Source organism: Odontomachus brunneus, unplaced genomic scaffold (genome assembly GCF_010583005.1).
Source record: "Odontomachus brunneus isolate Ranch 3 - 2012 unplaced genomic scaffold, Obru_v1 Obru_scaffold_104, whole genome shotgun sequence".
Lineage (NCBI taxonomy): Eukaryota > Metazoa > Arthropoda > Insecta > Hymenoptera > Formicidae > Odontomachus > Odontomachus brunneus.
In genome coordinates, this window is record NW_022639554.1 from 400531 (window position 1) to 427534 (window position 27004).

Consider the following 27004-nt stretch of genomic DNA (forward strand, 5'->3'; position numbering starts at 1 on the left):
AGAGAGAGAGAGAGAGAGAGAGAGAGAGAGAGAGAGAGAAAGAAACGCCCGTCGACAATCATTTATTCATCGGCGATTTATACTTATCCCGTGCTCGCGACCGGCAGCAAATTTTACATGTGTGCTGCATTTTATCGCGAAACTACTCACGCAAATCGCCGCGTCGAAAACATATCTTTCGCGTGCGATAACGGCTCCTTTGTCGCCGCGCGCTGGCATATTTATGCCGCTGTTTGCGCATACCATTTGCCTCGCAATTATTTTTCAATAATAAACCACACGGCGAATTTAGCATCAATTATCTGTCCACCGGCTGTATGATTGTTTCGCTGACTTTGACAGTTTTCTTTTTTTAATATGCGCGAACGAGTACACAGACGATTGTTTCAGCTACATCGAAATTTACGATTCCTTCGCAAATATTTCTTGTTTTCGGTCCCCCGTTGTTACTGGAGTATTTAATTTCTTTATCTGCATTGCACGCGCGCTCGTTATTATCATCAAACTGAACGAAATAATCTTCATCTCTCTTTATCTCAATCGTGTTTTTCAAAAATCGCTAAAAAACACGTGTGTCCCAAAATATAATTTCATCCTCGCTTCCTTTCTCTCACTTATCCATACTTACCTCAAATCTTACTTCACACTTACTTATCTGCCTTATCTTACATGGAGAAAATATAGTAGTAAATATTACATTAAAATTATATTTCTTCTTACAATGTTTTTTGTAAAGCTGGACTAGAAAGTTGACAATCCATCTAATACACAATATAAAAAATATTCAAATTGCAATAATTTTATAGTGAAAGATTAAACGTGTATATATATCACATTTTTAAACAAAAAAAAATATATATATTAATTTTGACCTTTTCTTTTTACAATGTTTTTCCTAAAACAGGATTATAAATTTTATAATTTACTTGTGATACACGATATAAAAAAGTATTCAAATTGTGGTAATTTGGTAGTGATAAGTCAAACATGTATGACATTTGTAAATGAATATATATATATTAATTTCAATAATTTTCTTTTATAATGTTTTTTTTTTGTAAAACTATAAATTTGATCCACCTGATATACGATATAAAAAAATATTCAGATAATTACAATAATTTTGTAATGATGAGTCAAACATTTGTCAACAACATTGACATTTTTAAATAAATATATATATTCATTTCGATCATTCTTTTTGACAATGTTTTTCATAAAGCTGATCTATAAATTTTACGATATAAAAAATATTTAATTGCAATAATTTTTGTAGCAAAACGTCAAACATGCATGACCATTTTAAACAATATATAATATGTATATAGTAATTATATTTATATAGTAATTTCGGTCATAATTCCGTATAGTTCAAAATTACAAAAATTTTGTTGCCCTTTTTCTTACAATATTTTCTTCGTTTACTTACCGTATAATTACATCTTACAAAATGAAAAGCGTCCCGCTTTAATCGTTGTTATCACACTTAGAATTATCGAGGAAAACAACGTTTCGTTTCGTGAAAAATAACTTATCTCAATGTCGCACTTATACACTAATCTTACATTCAATAAAAAGATAATAAAAAGACATACACACTAATCTTACTTTCAATAAAAATTTGCTGAATCGGGCAAGGGGATGAAGGAAATATTGAGAGTGATAGAAAATAGACAACTGCATCCTCTTTGATATATATATACATATATATCTCTTTTTATTAATTGCATTTCTCTTACGCAGATAAATTGTCGCAGATATTACAAATTAGAAATAACATCACATAGTAGTTTCTTAATACGAGAATACGTTCGCAAAGGATCACTAACGTATCGAAAAGCCGCGGCGTTAGTCCGCGGCAAAACTATCGCGGAAAACTACGTAATCGGACTTTCATATCGCGCAAGGTACAAAAATATCCAAAGCACAGCGAGCGTCGCGCAAATCGTTGCTGTGCAACATTACGAATATCTGTCTCTCGCTCTCTGCTTCCTTCCCTTCCTCTCTATCTCCACGATACGAGAAACCATTATCCTCATCTCTCCACCCTTTCGCCGCGAAGAGCACACTTTATCGACCCTCGACTTCGCCTGTTCGTTTAACTCCGAACAGTATGAAAAACGAGCCCGTCCGCCTCGAAGATGTTGACAGAAGTTAGGCGGGAAATTACCATCAATTCCGTTCCCGACCACCGACAGATCCTCGATCGATCATCTCAAACTGATCCTTACAATTCGCGAACTTCAAGTGTCCCTCAGACATAAACATGCAAGTGTTGACACAAAAACCCTCATATATTTATACGAGGTGAAAGTACGAATTCCCGTACGCTGATAACACTGGCACTTAACTCTAGACATACTTGTTGTTTTGGTTTCTAGGTACGAATATTTCAACTTCCACATATACACATAGAACACGCAAATATACATAGAATATACAATATATTCAATATATGTTTGTATGTATATCCCAAATTAAAAGCTCAAATATTCGTCTTCATAAAGACAATAAGAATGTCCAGAGTTAAGTATTGGTGTTAGTATCCAGGCATATTGATAATTTTACCTTAAATATTTTTCATACTGTTCGCAGAGTTAACGACTTTAACTGTGATCGTCGTTGCAGTGCCAAAGCGTCGCGCAAAAAGAGGCGTTCGCCAGGACAACTCTCGCCCTTCGCGGTTTACAGCGCGGAAAGCCTTCGCCCGCTCATGAGATCAGGAAGTTCTTCCTCTGACGGCTCGTCAAGAAACAATCGCTTCGCAAAAATGGGAGCAACGTGAGTGCGTCCCGCGGTATGTAAAACGTAATTTGCAACAACGGCGCGGCCGCGCGTGACGCAACGTCGCTTCGCGGGTCGATCCTGCCAAGGCTCGCGTCGTGTTTCTTGTCAACAGCGAACAATCGCTACAAACGATAAACAATGGTAGACACAAGCAGCCGATCGGCGCGGATCGGCTGTGCCGCAAACTGTTACGTAAACGAGAGAGAAGGAGAGAGAGCAACGGAACGTGTTCGCCGGCGCAACTGATCGGTAACTGAATTGAATGATATATCGTTAATACATCGTATGGATCTTCGCACACAATTTTTTTTTTCTCTATGATTCTCGGCCCTTTGCGGGACTACCGAGGGATATACACCTCGATAACGTCGTCAGATGTTTTACTCTAATTTTACATACAATTGTGTATATTTGTTTCGTAATGTTTTTTTTTTTTTTTTATTTCTTTTCGTTTCTTTATATTCCTCGCTTTAGGGAAAAACTTGTACTCTTTTCTTGAGAATCCGCTTCGGACGGTCCGCAATTCGCGACGGAATTTTCTCTGTGATTTTTCACACGTGCCACGTAACGCGGGATAACATTTGATGGCTCGTCGATGTGTGTACAGACGAGATCGAGTAAACGTGATTCTATTTCTTCAAATGCTTCTTTTTGTTCTTTCTTTTTCACGGACAATAACTATCATTGCGAATTCGGCGCATTGCGGCTCACGGATCGTCACGAAGCGGTTTTTACACAATAAGATCGTAGTTCTATAGAAAAAACGAGATAAATTCTTGCAACGTCTCCAATAAAACACCCACGCACTGTAAAAACGCGATTAACGAGGATAATCATCGCTATTTACCACACACGACATTATTGTTTTATCACGATATATTATTTTAGAAAACACATACATTGTTCCGTGCATCTTTTAACCCTCGACAGTATAAACAACGTCTGACGGGCTCCCAGTTTTTTTAAATTTCGCACGAGACCGTTTCCATACATATACGTATACTCTATGATTATAAAATTAAATAGAAGTAAAATAACCGTGCGGTTCTCTAAACAGTTTCCTCGAGACTCCACTCGACTCCTCGTCACGCATTACAATTATGCGAGCTGTTTCGCGTGATAAATCTCGAATTTTATTATAAAATGTATCGTTATATGTATATATACGATATTTGCGATGTAATATAAATTATGTTTTACATATATATTTTTTTTGTTTGATAATGTAACACATACATGTATACGCGGGCATCATTCGCATTCATAATTCTCCATGTAAAAAGAAGGATGTTTTATACTGTTCAGGATTAATCTTTTGTGTAAAACGTATTATATGCGCATTCGCAACTCACCCACTCACACACGCTCTCCCATTAATTAATATAACAGTGAAACGAGGCCGCGAGTATTGCTTCTCGTCGCTCTGCAATCGCGACAATAATTCCGACTTGCGACGTCGTTTGTAGCGTTTGTTATTAACAAATAATTGCTGATCACACCGTTAACGTACAGGATGGACCAACAAGGGAAATTCGCAAAACCGAAAAATTTTTTGCAGTACGTTTATTATATATGAACCTATAATCACTTATAAGGAAACATGAGGCGGTTCCTTTTTTTTTGGATAAGCTTGATGTTGTAATGTAGACCAAAATAAGAGACACGTATTTTTTTGTATGTGCCTAATCAATCTTTTAATGTTTTTTTTAATGTTAAAATTTTAAACATCCCCATCACTTACCAATTTTTTTATAATCTAAGAATTCTGTTCCAAATGAAGGAATATTTTATGCCAAATCCAATTATATGTATATAATGGTTTCTCCGACATATGGACTTTTCGAAAAATAAATGGGAATACTTTTATATATCCGCAACGTTATACTGTATACTTAATCAAAATAAATGTTTCAACATAACGATAACAACAATGATAATACTAATTATTTTATACACAGCAGTAGTCATATATTCTCACAATTTGTCTTTACGAAAAATATATATATACGTTCTCTGAAAGTGAAACTTTAGTTACGAAAAGTTTGTGAGTCTATTTTTGTAAGTTGTGACGTTTAACTACTACGATAGAAGCGATACAAGGAGTTGCAAGATCGCTCATGTTTATTAACGCGAAGTTTCTACTGTATCCACACATGGCATATACTGAAAACGACGCATACGAAATCATGCGTCACATAATTATAGTATGATGTTACTTTTAATTGCAAATATTCAACATAATTATTCATATACACACATCATCAATTGTGAAGCCTTATATGATGATCCGCCATCGTCTTTATTTCCGCCTTATCTTATTTCCATTCTGTATAATCATAGATCTATGATTAAATCATCAGTTTAATCAAAAGTCTAATAAAAGCTTCATAACAAGCTAGTTAAATTTTAAATATGTTTGAAGTGCAGGAAAATATGTTGTCGGTCACGTTTGTGAACCTGACGCAAATCGTGAATAAACATAATGAAAGGAGTATATGTTATATATAAGTAATAGTATAAGAGTGAGCGTGAGTAATTCAATATGTTCCATCGTTTCACGATGTATTATTTGTGACTGTACATACATAAATTTGTTTATTTAACCATTATTTTTGCTTTACAACATTGTAAAGAAACATTTCTTGCTCTTTTGTATCATTTTACAAGGAAACCCACACAAGTGTCCACTTCCGACTTTCATTAATTTGTAAAATGTTGTTCTTTAGATCAAAATAACAAATAAGTATTTTTTTATATGTGCCCTTTCGCAAGTTTAGTTAATAAAACATTTTTTTTTTTCAATATTTCCCTATTTCTTATTTTTCAAATTGTAAAATTTGTTAATAACGAAATTAAACTATTTCAATATGAATTCAATATTCACTATATATGATAAAGTTATTTTATGATATATCATTTTCAAAGAAAAATTATAAACTCTTATATACGCATGTGCTATCCATACCCGTTCGTACGCAGCACGTATTCTACTTATATTTTTCCTTACAGGAAATGACGATAGAGACAAACTAATTTCTGAATTAAATGACGAAAGTTTTTATCACGTATAGTCGGCGAAATGTTTATGTATCACTTCAATATGTAATAAAGTCATTGTATGAAGATATGAAAACGAATTTTTTTAAATTGCGCGAACGAAATGACACATATTTCTGTGTATATTGGCGATAATACATGTAATGTATTGTAGTCTATCTATGCAGTCTATCTATTGATAATTTTAAAATTGTGTGTTTAAAATAGACATGCCTTGTGCGAAGTGTGATGTTCATCTGCCAAAGATACTTTATTATTTATATAAATAACATTAAGTAATTATATTTCTTATTATTGTTTTTCGTTATTGTCGGATTTAAACTTTGTTATACATAGTTTCCTTCTCCAATATGTGATAAATGCAAGAAAACATTCTTGTCGCTGTTGTATGATCTTTCCTTGATCAGAGATATTCTGATAATAATCAGTCCAAATATATTGATAGAGGAAGAATAATAGAAATACTTCGTGAGAGGCAAGGAAAAGCTCATGGAAATCTGCCAGTTACAACAGAATACAATCAGCCCACAACTTCTAGTGAAGGACAAGTCCTCAACAGAGGTACTGACATTAATCGATCCAGAGATGTTGATAGAGGAATATTAATACAAATGGTGCATGAGAGGCAAGAAAGAGCTTGTGAAAATGAAGAACATATGGAGAAATAACGAATAAATATAAAGAGAAAAAAAAATTTATAATTATAAATATTTATGCGAAGGATAGAGTAAAAAATATGAAAATTTTATAATTAAGTTTTTATTTTTCTCTATCATCAATAAGGAAAGACAAAAAACAACTTTACTCAATTATCAATCAGGATCATTATTTATCAATAAGGAAGACAAGGAAAACAATAAAAATATTTAATATTCACATAATGAATTATATGATTGTAACAATTATGAAATTGTAACAAATGCGTGCTGTATTTATTGAAAATATTTTTTTCTATCTCTTATAGTTTTTATTATATTTGAATGAAAAAACTGATTTTTTTCAAAGGGATATTTCACCCCCTAAACTTACGAAAGGACACATATAAAAAAATACATATCATGTTATTTTGATCTAAAGAACTACATTACAAATTTATGAAAATCGGAGGCGGATATTTGTGTGGATTTCTTTCTTAGTGAAAAAGTCGTGTAATACAGATATCAAAAGATTTTGCCCATATATTACATAATGTTATTCTATTGGATAGTTGTTATCTACTGAAACACGATTTCACGAAGTCAGTACAAAATTTCATAAATATATTGCATTTAATAATAAAGCAATATTATTCTTTGAATTATGATTAATTATATTTCAAAAACATGTATGTATATACAATGTTTATAACTTTTAAGGTAAAATGTTCAATCCGCTGAACATAATAATGCTGCTATACGCAGTATTTACATCTTTAAATTTTCCTGAAACTCCAATTACAAATTTTGAAATGGAGATAAAAGGTAAAATAGAAACCATATTACAACAAATGTATGAGAACAAATATGAAATAGAAGAAGAAGAGTGTCTCTCATTACAAATGATAAAATGGAAGTAAAAGGAAAAATAGAAACTATATTACAACAAATGTATGAGAACAAATATGAAATATTTTAATTTTGAATTTAATTACTGAAAGTTCACAGGTTCGAGATTACGGATAAGAATATTGATTTCATTAAAGCGGTTCCATGTATACGTATGATGATCATAAAAAAAAGTTGGCCCTAAAAAATCTGTAAATGCGATTTCGTATACAAATGATAAAATGGACGTAAAAGGAAAAATAGAAACTATGCTACAACAAATGAAACGAGAACAATGTAATGAGAACAAATATAAAATAGAAGAGTCTTTTGATTTCCAAAATTTATTCGACTTTATGCTTGCGATACTATTTTAAAATTGCGATACTATTTTAAAATTGCAATATTTAACGCACTATCAGTTTTTATCATCAAAGTTTAGAAACTTAATGAAATATGCATGGTATAAAAGTGGTTATATAGTAGAAAAACATCAGAATTTGTAACAGCTATAAATATTTGTTTTAAAAAAAATCTAATAAAGCAACATGCGATATTTGCGGCGATAGTGCTGTAATTACATGTGTTTGGTGTAAGAAATCATTTTGTATTCAACAAGCGCAGTTAGTCACCGTTTCGTGTCGCGATTATATTGTAACAACTCATAAAAACGCACGTCCATGCGCCTGAGGGAAATTGGACAATCTTTCGTCATTATGATACAAGACTAGCATTCCTCCCTTACATTTTGTATGCAATTTGATAGTAGATCCGCTAAAACACGAAATCGCATTTATAGATTTTTTAGGACCAATATTTCTTTTATGATCATCATAAGTATACATGGAACCGCTTTAATGAAATCAATATTCTTATTCGTAATCTCGAGCCTGTAAACTTTCAGTAATTAAATCCAAAATTAAAATATATTTCTACTCCCATTACAAATGATGAAATAGAGATAAAAGGAAAAATAGAAACCAACCTAAAACAAATATATGAGAACAAATATGAAATAGCAAAAGAAGAATTTCTCTCATTACAAATAATGAAATGGAAGTAAAAGGAAAAATAGAAACTATGCTACAACAAATGTACGAGAACAAATATGAAATAGAAGAAGAAGATTCTTGATTCCCAAAATTCATTCGACATACCGGAAGCGGAAGTAATAATAAATGAAGAAGAAGAAGATACGGAAAACGAACGAAATAATGTGTCAGACCGTTAGATGTGTATGATTTGGGTGTATATCAGTTGGACACGGGGCAACTGGACACAGTCCAATCACAAGTCGCTATTCCAAGGGACCCTACAAATGTCTCTAATCACACGGTGCTGTGATTGGCTGTGTCCAAATGCACCGTGTCCAAGTGCACCGCTCCCGTATGATTTCCGTTTATAGAAAAACTTTATAAAACATTTCTCGGATACGGTATTGTTTTTAGATTTGGAAATAGAACTTTATGCTCGCGATTACTATTTTAAAATTGCAATCTTTAACACACTATCAATTTTCGCCATCAAAGTTTAGAAATTTAATCAAATATGTATGGTATAAAAGCGGTTATATAGAAGAAAAACCATCAGAATTTGAAACACCTATAAACTTTTGTTCCAAAAAGAAATCTAATAAAGCAACATGCGATATTTGTAGCGATATTGCTACGCGCTTTGCGCGTGCACTTGGCGCGAGACATTACAATGTCTCTTGATAATTACATACGCTTAATATAAGAAATCACTTTATATTTAACATTTCTTTCATGATCATCATATGTTCAATATGTATGAACTATAAATATTATAATGTATGTACATACAATGTTTATAACTTTTAAGATAAAATGTTCAATCCGCTGAACGTAGTAATGCTGCTATACGCAGTATAGCAGTATTTACATCTTTAAATTTGCCTGAAACTCCCACTACAAATGATGAAATGGAAGTAAAAGGAAAAATAGAAACCAAATTACAACAAATGTATGAGAACAAATTTGAATTAGAAGAAGAAAATCACAAATGATTAAATGGAAATAAAAAGAAACATCGAAACCATGCGTATGAACATATGTGTATAATCTATTTTTATCTTTTCCCACGTGTGTGTGTGTGTGTGTGTGTGTGTGTGTATGAATCCAAATAAAATCCTATATTACAAAATCTTTTCATTTACATTCTTTTTTCATTCTTTCTTTCATATAATTATTTTTTATCAAAGATTATTTATCTCAATCTTGAAAAGCTATTTATATTATTGAATATATATTTGTATATATATTTTATTTTCAGTGTACTATGAATTAAATAAATAATGATCCTATGATGTGCTCCAATAAAATGAGGGAAAATATGGCAATGAAATCCAGTCGCGATTATTAGTGCGAATAGTAAACTATGGGAGAATAATACTCTCTTACAGTATTAATGCAATATTAACGCTGAATATTTTTTCCAGACTTGTAACGTACGCGGCGAATTTACTTTCCACGTCAGACAAATTCTTTTATTTTGAATTATGCAAATTGATCCTAATACACTATTTCCTATTTCAATCATACACTGTATAGTTTTCTTTATTCTTATATGATGTTAACAATGATTTTGAAAAAGTATTAAAACATTATTGTTATTATATAAGAATAAAGAAAAGTATATAGTTCATAATTGAAATAGGAGATGAAGTATAAGGATTAATTTAATAATTTAAGATAAAAGAGTTGGTCTGACATGAAAGGTAAATTCGCCGCGTACGTTGTATTAAATAAAATATATATTAAGTCCTGAAAAAATATTCGGCGCATGCGTTAACACTGTCAGTATTATCCTCGCATCAGTATTCTCTATCCGTATTATCCTCATTTAATATTCGCACTAATATCGCAAATAGTTAAAATGCACTATTCTCGAGTTACATTGTAACCGATATATAAATGCAACAGTAATATACGTATCACACAATGGCTGTGTTCCAAAACTACTGCCAACGTTGAAAATAGTTCAAATTATTTGTGTATATGCATGTATATATGCGTATGTGTTTTTTTATAAATTTTTAATATTTACAATGAATATTGAAGCGCAGCCAATATATATATATATATATAAAAGTCAAGCGAAAACGTCGCGTTAATAAACATAAGCGATCTTGCAATTCCGTGTATCGCTTCCGTCGTAATAGTTAACGTTACATCCTACAAATAGACTCAGAAACTTTTCATAAATAAAATTTCACTTTCGGAGAAAGTGTATATATATTTTTTTATAAAGACACAGTGTGAATATATGAGTACTGTCGTGTACAAAATAATTAGTATTATTATTCTTCTTATTGTTATATATTGAAATGTTTTATGATTATATATTCTGCACATCAGTATCGTTTCTCACTATGAGGAAATTCGAAGAGACCGTGTTACGTATATGTATCAAATGGATTGGATATATATAGCATTGCGGATATATTAAAGATGTTCCCACTTATTTTTCGAAAAATTCATATGTCGGAAAATGGCACCAATATATATATTTGGATTTAGCATAAAATATCCTTTTATTTTTTAATATACTTTTTTTAAGAAAAAAATTCTTAGATTATAAAAAAAATTGGTAAGTGATAGGAGTATATTTAAAATTTTAACACTTTTAAAAAACTAAAACGCTCAAATTGTAAAATACTTTACGTACCATTAAATTTTTATTAAGAAAATTTTTCTTATCTCTTATAACTTTGACGATCCACGCTCCGAAAGAAAAATATCGATTTTTGTTTAAAGGCATTTCACCCTCTAAAAGGCCGATAGACAAGATTTCCTTGTTAGATATTTTTCATTTTGATTGAAAAATAGTTCTAAGGGTTAAAATATCTTTTCAAAGAAAATTTAACTTTCTATATTTTTGCAAATATCTTTGAAAATATGAGATATTGAAAAAATATTAAATATCAAATTTTGTGATATACAATTATCTTTAATATGACTAACAATTAAAAAAAAATTTTTCAATTCCTTTACACCCTTACTTTCGAAAATTTTTATTGTTCTGTAATAAAATTTTTATTGTTCTGTAATAATAAAATAAAAAATTTTTCACAAGATCTTTATGTTAATTTACATTCGCATAATAATATCATAAAATTACAACTCTTGATACTTAATCAGTTTTTTTCTCTAAGATTCCAAAGTTTATTTAAATATGCATGGTATAAAAGCGGCTATTTATCAATACATCTTGATAAATTTACTAATCCAGTTGAATTTTGCTCTTTAAGAAGTAGAAGAAAATTCTAAAATGTAGCGTTGTTTATGGTAAACAGGCATTTCTTCAATATCTTCTATGCTTTTAGAAGTATTAGCAAAAATATGGAAAATTTTATTTTCTCTACAGAAGTGTTTTCATCTTTAGAACTGTTCAGCCGAAATGAAAAGCCAAGTAATTAGGTTCATATATATTTTATTTCTGCAAAAGTTTAAATTTGTTTAAACTCTCGGTTTCGCTAATCGCCCTTACAAATATCATTGCCCGAAGAGAAAGCCGCGGTCTTTTCAGATCGACAATTAAAAATCAGGCGTCGATGATGATGATAATCGACGCGTCGAAAGCAAAGAGTGATCTCCCTTCGTTTTCCATTACGATTACACACAAACAACCCGTGATTTTTCTCGTGACATATATACACTGAGGAGAAAAATATCTGAATATTTCTTTGTGGAATATAGTTTATTTTTACGAAATATAATTTATTTCTATGAACCAAAGTTATTATTTAGTTATTATTTAGTTATTTTTCCATGAAAAAATTTAAGATAAAAATATCCCACAAACAAATTTCCCATTTTTTCCCAAGTGTACACTCTGAAAAAGAAATACTTGAAAATTTATTTGCGGGATATAAAGTTTATTTTTACGAAATAAAGTTCTGTAAAGGAAAGTTTATTTCCGTGGAAGAAACTGTTATCCCACAAATACGTTTCAGAGCATTTTCTTTTTAGTGTATACTGAAAAAGAAATGCTTGAAAATTTTGTTGTGAGATAAAAGTTTATTTCGCAGAAGTAAATTTTATTTCACAGAAATAAATTGTGTCCCAAATAGATTATCAAGTATTTCTTTTTCAGTTTAGTGTCAATTTTTTCGGAGCAATGACTCTCATCTGATATCGCGAAGTGCCGGCTAACTTGAAACGGGCAACACTTTTATGCCGTTTGTTCGTCCATTCGCTCGTTACATCAGCAAATCAGTCTTACACCTTCGTGCAAAATGCGATAGCCCACAATTTACACCGCGCGTTTAACTTTACACGTGGCTGTCTCTCATTCTCACGTGACCCTTTGGTTACTTCTCTTTTCTTCTCCTTCTTTTCTTTCTTTTTTTTTACCATCAAAGCAGAGGGATGCATGGTGGATGCACGACTCGGAGGAGGATGGTGGGAAAGTTTTCTGGACGGGATTCTGTCTCTTCCCCCTTAAACCATTAACCGGTTCGATACCATCATTTAGTTTGTTAAGAGGCGAGGACGAGTTGAACTCGTCGTCGTAGTTCCATCGCCTCTCATTTCAAAAAGAAAAGAGAAAGGAAAAATGGCGACGCCTCGCTTGAATCTTTCCTTCGTCACGAAATCATCAAGGTGAGGATCGGGGTTCCTCCCTTGGTGGAGTTTCTCTCCAAATTGAACTTTTTTCTAACGAAATGAGATGTCAATTCACGTGATTTTTTTTCTCCTACACTGGGTAAAGATACTTGAAAATTTATTTTTGGGTTATGAAGTTTATTTCTGTGCAATAAAGTTTATTTCTATGGAATAAAGTTTATTTCTACGAATAAACTTTATATTCCATACAAAAAATTATTTTCAAGTGTTCCTTTCTTAGTATAGTAGTCTTCGAATTTCTACCAAATAGTCTTGCGATCCTTACTTTCCAATCATTCCGAGAACTTAAGAAAATCCCTTGTTTTACAGATTCTGACGTGATGAGATTACGCAAAGTAATAAGAACTCTCATACTGTAAATGCTATCTTTAACTCAGATCCTTTGTTCCGCGAGAAAATAATTAATTAAATATGTATCGAGCCGGCGAAATTTTTTGTCAAAACGAGAGAAAGTCCCTGTTTCTTCGTATCAAATTATATATTTACGTACATAAATGTATGTATATGTATATATATATACACACACATATACACACACATATACACACACAACATTGAATTTTGTCAGTAGGGAGATCGCGCGCGCATAATTTATACTATATAATATATACAACATATAATCGCGCGTGCAAACGTATAAAAATACATAAAAATTTTCCACCGCAAGCAGCCAATTCCGCCGTAAAAAAAAAGAGAAAAAAGTATCAGTTATTCACCTCTCATCTCGAGAAAGAGGCGATTCTGTATCATGAAACTTTATTGAAAAACGAAATCAATGCGCTTCAATCGCAAATTTCATCTATGCTTCGGGCGCGAGAGAGAAAGAAAGAGAGAATCTCACCCCTTCCGACAAAACATTCAATTCGCCCGATTAAAGGATCACCGCGTTTCTTGCGAGCAAACCGCGAGGAGATTTCCGACTGCGATTTGGCACTTTCGTGCCGAACGCCAAAACGGCAAAACGGACGTGTATCCCCGTATAATTCCGTGCGACATCTCTCTCCCTCACTGCTGACCCGCCCGAAGAAAAGCAAGAAACGAGCGTCCTTAATCTAAGTTCCAACGGCAATCACACTCACTTCTTTTTCTCATAATCACTTCGTAACTTTTAATATCACAATACCGTCAGCGGGTCTCTGATCGCGTTGCGAAAAGCGACCGATGACAGAAGCGAACTACTAATTCAAAGGCGCAGAAAAAAGAAAGAAGCAAAGCGAAAAGAAGGATCGCGCCTGGATAAAGAAGTGAAAAACGCGAACGCGAACGGATATCGACCGGAACGCATGGAAAAGCAACAATACGTACGATAGTCAAACGTATAATAGTAATAATCATGATGATAATATAATAATATTAATAATAATAATAATAATAAACGATACATATAGACTGCAGCCAAGACGATAATAACGGTTGAACATCAAGCTTTCTTTTTAACCCGACTACGTTTTGTCCTTTCCAGAGTTTTGCCGAACGACCAGCCCGAGCCGAACTCGTCGCCGGTAATTTGCAAAAGTGTGCTGGAAACACTACAAAGTGAAGCTCAAAGCGGTACAATTTCGAGAGACGGACTAATTATGCATTGGGAGAGGACTTATAGTTTACTTATCTAATCTAGCGAACATACATAATGCATACGTCATTCTTTTGCATACGGCTTTCTATGATTATCTTTTTTTATACGTACATATATATATATATATATATATATATATATATATATATATGTTACGCGATAACGACTTGTTTTTTGTTCGCTTACTAGCGAGTTGAGACGCGTCCCGAGGCGATCGAAGTTGTACCACTTTGCTCTCCGCCAATCTCTTCGTCGCGGTTCCGTTCGGAGGTCTTAATCTCTGCTGATATCACGAACGGAAAGTCTGTGTGTCATGCGTGTTGAACATCACAGAAACCCATCGAATACGAATAATTATTTCGGTCAATCTGACCGAAATAATTCGTATTCGCGCGGGATCGCGGTGAAGCGAAATTCTAAAACGCGACAGGATACTGTAACGACGGGGTTTCGGGACTTGGTCCAGGCAAAAGAATTGAACCGGCCTGCAGAATTGAAAACTGAAAGTGCGCTGCCTTTGTCGCAGCGAGATACGACGGCTTAAACGAACTGTTCGAGACAATTGTCGCGAGCGTTAACGTATTCGTGTGTCCGATACCACGAGAGAATAGATATTATTATAATTTAATATGAGATTTTTCATGGCGACTGTGCCACAAAGGCAGAGAACAACGAGGGGGAAGATCGTGAGATGGAATGACGGGATGGACTGGACTTCATCATCTACCAAACCGACGTGCAAGACACCCCGGAAAAATGCACATCGCGAGCACACCGTCAGAATCTTTTCCGTTACTTAAAGGGAATAGATTCTCTTGCTGAAAAATTGAAAGTTCAAAAACCACTTTCTCGAGGAAAGTGTCTTCCACGATTCCCGAAGTGGAGAAGATTCTCTGAGAGAAGAAGCATCTCTCAGAACGCAAAGATGTGAGTTGTTGTTCAAGCTCTGTGTGTTCAATTCCTAATTATCCAAATGATTCGACCACAATGAAGCGACAACAATCATACCTCGTGTTCATTTTTCCAGGCTATCTCGCGGAATTTCTGTAAAGGGTCATTAGTGAAAAATACGTTGCCACATTGGTTCCAAATATGATCATCCACATTCAATGAAAAAGCAGACGACGCGCGCGAGCTCTCGTGCCGAGAGCGGCGCGCGCGTCCTCAAAAGATCGTCACTAAACATCCGACGCGACTATAGCTACCTGACTACGATTAATCAGTAAAACGCGCGCTCTAAAACTAATCATATACGCTACGTATCACGTGAAATTTGTTAAAAGTCTTATAATCACATATCTTCTTCGAAAAAACGAAGGCGCGAGCCTCTCCTCGCGATAGATCTGCTACTGCCAGAACTTGTCTCGCGCTATCACAATTATCGAACGCATAGGCCTCTCCCCGAATATAATATTGCAAAAGTGACAGCAGAACAAAACCAAAGAGTCGTTATATCGCGGTCGTGTTGTCGTTAACCCTTCAATCGATTCGCCCCTCAACGCCAAGGACGAGCTGGACTTACCGTTACTACCGTGCCGGTCGCGAAAACTTCAGCTTCGCGAATCCTCACATCTCAAAGTTGTTAGTTACCTTAAATTCAACAGTCTCTCGACCTCGCGAATGTAAAACTCTCGCAAAAGCTCTCAAGAGCTCTCGTATCCCCCGAATCTAGTTGCTCGACTCGTCGCCCGAACTGAAAGATCGTGCTGACCCTAGAGATTTGGGCTCCGAATTCGGAACGTCTCGACGTTCTACTACTCGCTACGCTCCCGACGAATATTCGAGCTCTCCGAAACGTTGAAGATCCTGCAGATTCTCAGACCTGAGGATGCTCACTTTCTTCGCGCTTCCTCGACTTCTTCAAACAACTAGATCCGTGGATACACCCGAGCGCTTGAGTCTCTATACTATTATTATTAGATCTCGATTGCCCTACGTAAAATCGAAGTTTCCTTCCGTTGCTCCAAGAGAGAACGGCCGCGTCTAAACTGCGACCGCGCTCCGACGAGGAGTCGGCGCTTCTGCACACTCCTAGTTGCCTTGTTCGTCGAATTAAATTCTAAACGCAAAAATCCACAATTGCTGCCGCGCATTCCGCCGGAATGCCGCTCGCGTTCATAGGGCTCGCGCGATTAAAGGGTTAAACGCAACATACCGCATCAACATGGCGACGGTGTTCAGACGCCTGGAGGATTCGCGTCGCCGCTTCCGCTGTCTAGATTCCTCTTCCTGGTCTCCCGGCATCGTCCGGTTGACATGCTCTCACACAGGGCGACAGACTGACAAAAAATGGCCGTTTACGCTCGTCGGCGCAACGGGAGCTCATGAACTTACAAAATCATCCGGCTCTGCATCCGGCGACACAGAGACCTCTCAATGGGCCTGCTGGTAGGACCTGTAGAGCTTCTTCTTCTGCAGAGTGAAGTCCCTGCTGATCATGATAGTGCCACCGCGCGTGAGATTTCTGCAAGAGGCACGAATCGAACAATTAAGTCTTCCGATGCTTGGATTATTATCAGAAGAGATCATCATATTGCAACGCGCGATATTCGTGGGAACAAACGATAAGATAGAGGATATAGTCATTGAGGTGGAATCTAATCATACGATCTGGACATGAGGTAGGCGATATCGTAATAATAATACTTTGTGATGGCATTTCATTTCGCTCCGCAATGACTCGAAATAGCGACAGCTGATTGTGCAACAGTATCGTGATATCGTTAGAACAGTCTGGGATGGTGTAGAATAACACACGGAATATATATATGGAATGCTTTATCTCTCCAGATAACAGTTCCGCACAGAACGGTAGTTTCCAGGCGAATTAAACTGAATCAACATCGAGAGCGACGCGAAGTACGAAAAGTCTTAGCCGCGAGATTTCATGCGGCATATGCTTACTTTAAGAACTGAGGTAGCAGGATATGCCAAGACGTGTGGTCCTGCTTCAGCGTGAGATAAAGCTCGAAGGTCGACACAGCGCTGGGATCGCACTGTATTTTCGAGAGCTTGCGACACACGCTGTCCGTCTCGAAACTGATGAACAGCGTGCAGCCTCTGTAACAAACAAGTCACACACACACATATACACACGTTAATTTCTCGTTAAGCAACGAGTAGAACTTCAGAGTATAATTTGGAACAATATTTAAACCATGAACATGCATTTTATTCTCACAGAGAATCTTAAAACTTAATCTACAATGTGTTCTTTGCTTTCTGTCACTTGTTCTGCCTTTTCCTGAGTTAAGACTTAAGGCTTTGAGGCGAGAAGAGATAACGAGAAAGAGACGGGAAGCAAAGAACGCATTGTAGATCATGCTTGGAGGTCTCAGTGAAGGAACATTTCTCGAATTAATTTACCAACTCGACATTATCATCCACGATCGTTATTAGCTAAAAAAACAACTCAGAAGAGAAGCTTCGCTGTCTCCAAATGGACACTTGTTGCGCGAAATAATATTCGTTTTGACTCTGGCGAATTGTTCTGAAATTGTTTAAACTTTGTAGACTCCCCGACGAGAGCCGAGCAGCTACCAGCACTCCGTATACGAGGGAATAATGGAAAGTTCTACTCACCGGAGGCCACAAGGCTCGTTCTCTGCCATATTAAGTACGTCTTTGGCTATCTTGGGCAGCAAGTCAGCCGGCAGTAGGACCTCGCCGCAAGCCAGCTGAGCGTGCTTAGCCCTCCTAAGCTCAACTTCCAGCCTCTTGGCCAGCGCCTGGCAAGCACCGTCCAACTCGTCCGTCGCGCTTTCAGCTGTAAAAATTAATTAAATGGAATTAAGCGCGTGCTCACGACCGCCCGTCGGGCAAACGAACGCTGTCATTAAAGCGGTAAGTTGAGGAGAAAGTTGCGAGTCGATAGTTTTTCTTTTTTTTCTTTCGTCTTAGACGACTTTAGTCACTTTGGCGATTATTCTGCCAATTAAAATGCCGCCAAGTGATCGAATTAATTAAACAGTCGTTTTAAATTTGTAAATTATTTTGTCTTAATTATTATTTATTATTGTTTTATTAATTAGTTTAATTATGATTTTATTAATTGGTTTAATTATTATTAATTAGTATCTAATGTAATCAGAGCACTGTTGTTGTAGCACTAATTATTATTAATTGACACCTTGATACGTGTTATTTATTATAAAAATTGAATTTGCTTTCCAATGATATCGATTGAAATTTTTTTCCGAGTCAAATTTCCGGCGAGGAGACATCGATTTCGCGATAATCGAGACGTGTACGCGCCGACGGGTCTGGAACACTCTCGTGTGTAGTATCTCGCAAGGTACACAAGTGTATGAAGTGTGAATCTGACGTAATCTTAGAACAACATTTATCAACGAATATCTTGGGAACACGAGAGTAATCAAGAGTTTCAGCGAGATGGAAAACATGTTTTGTCACGCGACGATTAATTTTATCTATTTCGAGTTCCGCTTGAGAATCGAACATCATCTCCATTTCAATCTCATCTCGACGCACCGTCGGAGCATTCGACTCCAGTCAAGCTCTAAGTATCACTCAATTTCGAATTTGTGTTAATTTTATCGCAGCTGTGAGCCCCGATAAATCGAGCGCTGAGCTCATCATTTTATCCACCATTAAACTGAACGCCTTGTAAGTGTAACGTAACAAAGAAGTATCGTCAGAAAAAAAGACGCTGACGCAACACACACACACATACACACATATATACTCCCCGACTGCTCAGTGCTCACAATGGACGTTTCCACTTTTCGATCTGACATCAATTAATTCGCGACCATCAAAGGGATATCTGAGTTAATGCATTTGATTTTCCGTCGTGTTACTTAGTCATCATTCTCGAACTTGCTTCATCCATTGTTCCTAGTAACCGGCGGAGACCAGGTGAGGTCGCCGGAAACGTATGAACTCGTTTGACCTCGATTTTTCTTTATCTTTGTCGTCAAAGACTCGCATCTCGAAAATTTGAAAAGCGCTTCTCGTCGCACGGTATTCGTCAACGAGAAAACATCGATCGTCCCCGGCGCGAGTAAATGTTTCTGGAAATAATCCGCGATCTTGGCATCAGAATGCCGCGAGGCTCCTGTTTACGATACTGCTTTCTAACGCTAAAATCTCGCGAGAAACGCCAAATCCCGTCATTCTCCGCGTCGTTGAGCCTCGAAGTCCACCTTGTGTCCCACTCGGAGGTACGGTCAATCCGCTTCCGCGCACATTTACTAATCAGGCGCTTGTTCATTGCAGGACTGAGAACGAGTTTTGAGGGAGCCTGCATTTACAAACATGACAAGGGCAATTCGGCGAGAATCAAGCGCGTCGCGAGCAATCGTAGAACACGGGAAAGAAAAATGACAGCGAAGGGCATCCCCTCCCGTGCCTCTTCCACCTCGTACGATCGCGAGAGCGACGCTGACGCAACTGTATTTTGCGTTTCGCCAGTAAATCGCCGCGACAATGTGTGTGCCACACAAAATCGTCCCTCTTTCGGCCCCATAAGAAATGACCAGATGACATTTTGCAGGCTCGCACACGGACGGGACGTCGCGTTGCGAGCAAAAATCAGCTGACTCCAGCCGGCGTTGTCAGCTGAGAACAACGGGCTGGCTCGCTCGATCGCTGGTGGGTGAGCAGGACCGAAACGCTTGACGGGCGAGAGCGAACAATCGAAGGCGAGCCGGTGCCGGGACAGAGACAGCAAGACAGACAGAGAGAGAAAGAGAGAGAAAGAGAGAGAAAGAGGAAGAAAGAAAGAACGTTAAACGCTTACCCCTAGTGTTGCTGAAATCCACATTGACAGGACACGGCAGGACCTCCATGATTTCGTGAGGACGCCCGGCGATGGACGCACACTGGCACGGTCCTGGTGATGATCGTCGTCGTCGTCGTCGTCGTCGTCGTCGTCGTCGTCGTCGTCGTCGTTTGCTGCTGCTGCTGCTCCGCGAAACAACAGCGCGAAAGATCTCGAAGAAGATGACGACAACGGACGTGAAACGGGGAAACGAGATATACTGCTCGCGGCGTCGGAAACGATCCCCGGCTGTGAGTGATACGAGACGCAACGACTACCACGAACGACAACGGCTACGTGCTCTCGAGCGACCGTTCCGTCAGACTTTCACCTTTTCAGCTGTGTACAGAATGACAGGCTCGACCGACGCAAACACGCGAACGCCACTCGCTCGACTGATCGGCGGCCGGCCGCTGACGCGACTTATATACATACGACCCCCGTCGCGTGAGCCCGGCACCCCCGTCGGCCCGCACCACCACCGCACGACCGCCTAGCAACACCGCCTACGTGAGGTTCGACACTGTGTCCGCGCTTCGGTCGTTTCCGGCCGCGGTCGCGCCGGCCTTCGGCTGCGTTCGGCTCGCCGATATACAAGCGAGCGTGCGAGGCGATCCTCCGGAGGGGATCTATCGCTGTTGCCGGCGGCACACCGGTTTTTTTTCACCCACGACGCTCGTTTTGTTTCTTCTCCTCCTCCTCCCCCTCGTCCTCTGCAGCCGCCGCCGCCGCCGCCGCCGCCTCTTTCTCTTCTCATCTCCCGATGACTACGTGCGTTACGTCGCGCACAGTCTTTTATCGTGGCTTTTAACGCGGCACGAGAGACGCGCGTATTATGTCGGTCACAAGTGGGATCGTCATCGGGCCCCTCCGCCGTCGGTAGCGATTTTCAGCAAATAAGTAACTCGGGTAAATCTGAATATCATGCCGTGAAAGAGGCGAACCGCGGGCTCACTTCCTTTGTGACTTTGTCTCCCTCTCTCTCTTTCGCCCTCAGCCTGCCCCAAAAATTCAGAACAGCGCGTTCCCTATATTTTGCCGGGAGTCGTGCGATCAGCTGACCCTGGCTGTGTGTAGCCTAGAGTTTTACGATAAAAAGACGACGCGTGACGAAAATCACGGAGATATTTTCGTCAGAATATCCGCTCCACGTATAGCCGAGTTCATAAGTGCCTTTTTGTATTCCTTCTCGGTTCGAGAGTTACTAAACATTTTCGACGAGTTTCATTATTCATGTGTTTCTAGACGCCCACGTTTATTATTACTGTTGATTAGTCGAAAAAGCGGCCACGATGTTCTCACTCTTTTTCTTTGTCTGTTTTATTATTAGAGTGCTACCTGGGGCCGTATTCTTGACGCGTGTTCGAACTCCAAGTATGCTCTTTTTATGCCAAATTTCGTTTTCTTTATATATGAGCGTCTCGTAGAAAAACATCTTAAAAATCAGAAAGATGTACTTGGCATATATTTATGAATACGCGTCAAGAACACACAAGTCCTTAGTCTCTTTTAACTATCGTGTCCATATATCAATAGACTGATACACGTAAACTTTACAGCAAATTTAACTCGTCATTAGAAAGGCGGAAGCTAATGGATTTTTTTCTTTTTTCAGTTGTTATTTTTATAATTTCTCAAACCCTATATAAATTTCTCATGATTTTATGGAATTTAATAAGCTAAAAGAATGCTTAAGATATTATAAAAATTTAAAGAGAACGAAATGGAATATGTGGGGTCTCTCAGACTCTACCCTTGCGAGACGACAGGTTGAGTATATTAAATCACGAAATCCAGCAACGTTGAATTTCTCATGATTGATCAGATTGCGTTCATATCTATCGCATGAAATGACGAAATAGAAATACAGAAAAAAATTATCAAAATTTGTCGCAAACATCATGTTAAGTGTAATATAAAGATCTGAGTGCAACTTTTAGTAAATTTGTTTCCAATACAAAAAATTGTTGTATGATGTAAACTTAACAATCGCTTCGATAGAATATATTTCATGAATGTAATTAAAAGAATTGTAAAGTTTCCATCATCGATCGCGTCTCATCTCGTGTAGGACGGAAAATCACGATGATTTTGGCCCAAAGTCAAAATAACGAAGGGAAAATGGGGATCGAATCGTGATTGACAAGTTTTTTTTAGTCATTATCTCATCATTTTGACCTCATCGTAGTTTTGTGTCTTGCACGTCTGGCACGTCGTGATAATTATGAAAATCTATCTGGGTTCATTGAATCGTATCACTATCTGTCGGCTATTTGCAACACATGAGCGAAACCTCTTTACTGACTCCAACGAAACGTCAAACTTATAGTATCAGCTGCCGCTTTGAAACGTCGTTGCCGCTTTCCCGATTAATCAACAGTCGCGACGGACGCGTATCTAGAAACGAACGCGTCTGCTGGTCGAAAATGTTTAATAACTCTCGATCTGGGGAACAGTAAAAGCATTTATGAACACTCCAATGTACACACACGGGAGAGACATAACGTAACGGCGACGAGCGCTCGAAAAGCAACCGTAAAATCTCGCACGTAGAAGCCGATTAAAAGGACCGAGCGTGTTGCGTAAAACGTGTAAGGTCTCGGTGTCAGTTCGTTAGAAAGCTCTCGGCAACGCGTACGTGCACGCGCGAGCCGCGATCGAGCCGACTTCTCCTCTATCGACCGTACAAAAGACACTTTAAACCTTGGCACGTATCTCTTAACTGCAGAAAGAGGACCCGGATTTTGCGGCCCGGCCGGCTGGCCGGTCGGTCGGTCGGTCGGTCTCGGAGCGCATCTTCAAGTCGCCCTGCTTGCCACTGCTGTTGCTGCTGCTCCTCCTGTGAGAGTAGGGACACGTCGAGAGTACAAGGGAGTCCTCGACGAGTAGGATTTGCCGGCGACGCTTATGATTCCATGTGTATACCCACAGAAAGGACACAGATGTGCTATAAATAACTCGTTTAGGTAATCATCTCTCGCGCCCGCATGTGTGGACACACAACACGCTCGATCACGTTGTCGAGAAGCTTTGTAAGAAGGAGTTACTTTGTGGACGTTGATACGCAATAATTCCATGTTATTCCAATTGTCTACAACGTCGGTAGAAATTATCGTACAAAATCGTTGGCCGCGGCACCAATTTCTAGAAACAAAGGGAAACCAAAGCTGGATACAAGAATTAATCAATTTCAGATCAAGTCAAAGACTTAAGAGTTTAATAGACTTGTCAAGACTCTTGATTTATCTAAAATAGATGTAAATTCTATTCGAAAACATTAAAAATTATTCCCTTTTTTTCTAAGAACATACATTAAAGTAATGATTTTAAAAAGGAATTATTTTGCATTTTGAAAAAAAATTTATTAGATATATATTGATACGTAATAATTTCATGTTACTTTAATTATTCACAATGCTGGTAAAAATTATCGTATAAATCGTTAGCTGCGGCTGCAATTTCCAGAAACAAAGAGAAACGAAAGCTGGATGCAAAAATTAATGTCCTTTTGGTTCTACTGATATTCAATCAATTCCATATCAAAAGCCTTTAAGAGTTCAACAAATTCTTAAAAGCTCTTGATTTATCTGAACTGAATGTAAATCCTGTTGAAAGACATTAAAAATTATTCCCTTTTTGTCCAAAAACATGAAAGTAATAATTTTAAAAAGAAATTTACTTTGTATACGTTTGATACGCAATAATTTCATGTTACTCTAAGTATCCGCGGTGCCGATAAAAATTATCGTACAATCGTTATCCGCAGTTCCAATTTCCAGAAACAAAAGGACACGAAAGCTGGATGTAAAAATTAATTTTGGTTCTATTGATATTCAATACCTTTTGGTTCTATTGATATTCAATTTCAGATCAAATCAAGGGTCTAGCAGGCTTAAAGGCTATTGATTTATTCGAGCTGAGTGCAATTCTTGCTAGAAGACTTTAGAAATCATTCCCTTCTTTTCCAAGAACACGCGTAAGAGTAATGATTTTAAGTTTAATTCTCGATAATTTATGTCTGCGTGAAATGTGCAGCTTGTACTACTTAATAATACGTCGGCGGTGCACATATAGTCGGTGGCACGATGACGCGACCGGTCGTGAAATGCAAAAAGTCTCGCGGCTACTTTTCATCGCTCCGCAGACGTGTAATATCCAATCTGACACACGCCGTTTGTCTAAAATCTATTTCTACACACCGCTCCGTTTCTCCACCTATAATAAGTCACTCCGTCATACCTGTTACGAAACAGATGTCGTTCGCCCTCACATCGACAGCAATGATTTTTCCGTTGTTGATAAATAGCCCGCGCATGAAGTAGCGATATTTTTATCGGTATAATCCGCGCGAGACGAGGAGACGTTAGGTCGCGCGAGAGGAGGATTTATGTAATGGTAGTCGCGAGATTACGCTCCCGCCCGTTTATACGTGCCGTTAGTTTTAATACGAAGGGGGGGGGGGTCGTGCTTTCGGATAATTAGCGGATTTGTCCAACGTACGTGTTTCGATGCACGACGGCGAGAGCTCCGCGCTCGCTTCGCAAATATTCACCGCGTGCATGATAAATGTACACCGCGGAGGAACGTATGGAGAGATAAAAGATGCAACGAGAAAAGAAAATAAGTAACGGGGGCATAACGTGTCTTTTTCTTCTGCTCCTCATTTTTTTATGTTCCATATTCCCCTGGTTTGTTTCACTTTAAAAAAAGAGTCGCGGCTAATTTGCAAAGTCATTTAAAATGTAAATGCGAGATGTATCCGTTACATCGTTAAATTCTGCGCGCTTATGCGAATTTCAGGTCTACGAGTGTGAAGAGAAAAGGATAAAGGATTCGCGAGGATGCTTCCGCAGTAATGTACCTGACGTACGTGACACGCAGACCTGGACTGATCCGGGGGTCTGCGGATTCGAGGTGATGTGGGGACCCAACGACCCACAGAGAACACCAGATCCGTGCTAGGAGTCCGCAACAACGGGGATCGGTGCATCTGGGAATCTGTGAAAGTAACGGTCTACAAATTCAAAAGATCTGCGCGTGCAGCGATCCATAAAGATCCAAGAGTCCCTCGAACGAAATGCTCTCGCCGCGTCCACGATCTATAAATCCAGCAAACCATATCGCGTCGAGGATCTGTAAACCGCGATTATCACGTGTATGCGTTGCTCTCACACGCTCTCTTATCGTACGTTTAAATATCGTTATCTGAATTGCAGGTGGAGGAGAGCAGCCGCGGAGAGTGTCGGCGGCGGTGGCGAAATAAGAGAGAATCCCACGATCGCATTAAGCGCCGGGAATGGATAACCGCGCGCAGGTGGAGGTCCGCAATTAATCCGCGAGGATCCACCGAGAAGAGCCTTCGTGCTCTTCGTGCTCTCTGCGTGCACGTGAATCCGCGGCGGTGTCCACGAAGGAGATTCGCGCAACGAGGAATCCATAAATCCCGGCCCCGGGCGGCGAACGCGTGAACGAAGGCCGGATGGAACAACACGTCTTTCCGCGGACTCGGAGAATAATATCTCTATCGGAAACACCGTTTTATCTACGGCCACGCTCGCAGATCGTTCTCGTACAAACAAGCGTCCGATAAACGCTCTGCCCTCGCATCATCGCAACATCAACCTCTGCGTTAGCGGCTTGCTCGCACGCGTCAATCAAAACACATTAATTTCGCGTGTCGCGAGAGGGATCGAGTCGCGCGAATCGCGTTTTCGCAAATCACAAGATAGAAACAGAGAAAGGGAGAGAGAAAGAGAGAGAAGCCTCAGCTATGGTCGTCGCTCCACGCGCAACTCGGACGATCGATCTCTTTGTTTCGCTTACGTGGAGGCGAGTATGTGATCGCGAATAACATGACATTCGTGTTGTCTCGCTCGTTTCTCCGCTTCTCTTTTTCGTGCTGCTTTTCTCTGTCCGTTTCTCCTTCTCTCTCTTTCTCCACCTCTCTCTCTCTCTTTCTCTCTCTCTCTCTCTCTCTCTCTCTCTCTCTCTCTCTGCGCGCTCCCTCTTTCCTTCTCTTCCCCTTCTCAGAGCCAGCGGACGATGCGCCCTCGGATTGCATCGTGCGAGCGACGACATAATCGAAGAGCTGAATTTTATTAAAAACCGGTTCGACTGGCAAAAAGCGACGAGCCCGGGGTAATCGTCAAAATGCACCGTGAAGCCTCGGCTTCTTATCATTTCGCATGCGATCAGCGTTGCCTCGCTGTATAACAATTATACGGGGTGAGCTTTGGGCGAGCGAGCGCATGCATACAGAGCGCATTAATCCCGTGGGATTACTCGAGAAATTGCGGAAAGTAAAGTAAAGCGCGAGAGAGACTCGATGTAGGCTATACACGCGGAGAGGATATTACAGTTGCTTTCCATTTAAATTCTTTTCTCCCAATTTCACTGTGCTTTTAGATATAGACTGTCAGTGAGAGGTCCATCTCGCTAAGAAACGTAGTAAATTCCGCTAGAAACGTAGCAAGTGTTTCAGTAGCACGCTGCAATTCCTAAAACATATAAGTGGCACAAATGAAATGAAAGGATAGAGGTGAATTACTGCAGAATGTCGATCTATTCAGATCCATCTACAATGGGATTGGCAGTAGGCAGTGAAACGTAAGCAGTAAGCAAATTGACCAAC

The 27004-nt window shown here is 38.4% G+C and overlaps 1 protein-coding gene and 1 long non-coding RNA gene across 3 annotated transcripts; one reads left to right on the forward strand and one right to left on the reverse strand.

Moving 5' to 3' along the window:
- Positions 1-1682: 1682 nt before the first annotated feature.
- Positions 1683-20494, reverse strand: LOC116849047 (protein charybde-like). Of its 2 annotated transcripts, XR_004379063.1 has the most exons (5): positions 20353-20494; positions 18174-18357; positions 17496-17651; positions 14703-17055; positions 1689-1711 (listed from the first exon to the last, which is right to left on the reverse strand). XR_004379063.1 is itself a non-coding variant. In XM_032825778.1 (4 exons), exons 1-4 carry the CDS (start codon positions 20399-20401, stop codon positions 16965-16967), a joined length of 480 nt encoding a protein of 159 aa, XP_032681669.1. In that variant the 5' UTR covers positions 20402-20494; the 3' UTR covers positions 1683-16964. The 2 variants fall into 2 exon arrangements, 1 of the variants encoding a protein (XP_032681669.1); XM_032825778.1 differs by having other exon boundaries at positions 1683-17055.
- Positions 18295-26332, forward strand: LOC116849048. The gene is made up of 4 exons (XR_004379064.1): positions 18295-18434; positions 19830-23339; positions 25174-25379; positions 25590-26332. It is a non-coding gene; the product is annotated as an uncharacterized LOC116849048 (long non-coding RNA).
- The last annotated feature ends 672 nt before the right edge of the window (positions 26333-27004 follow it).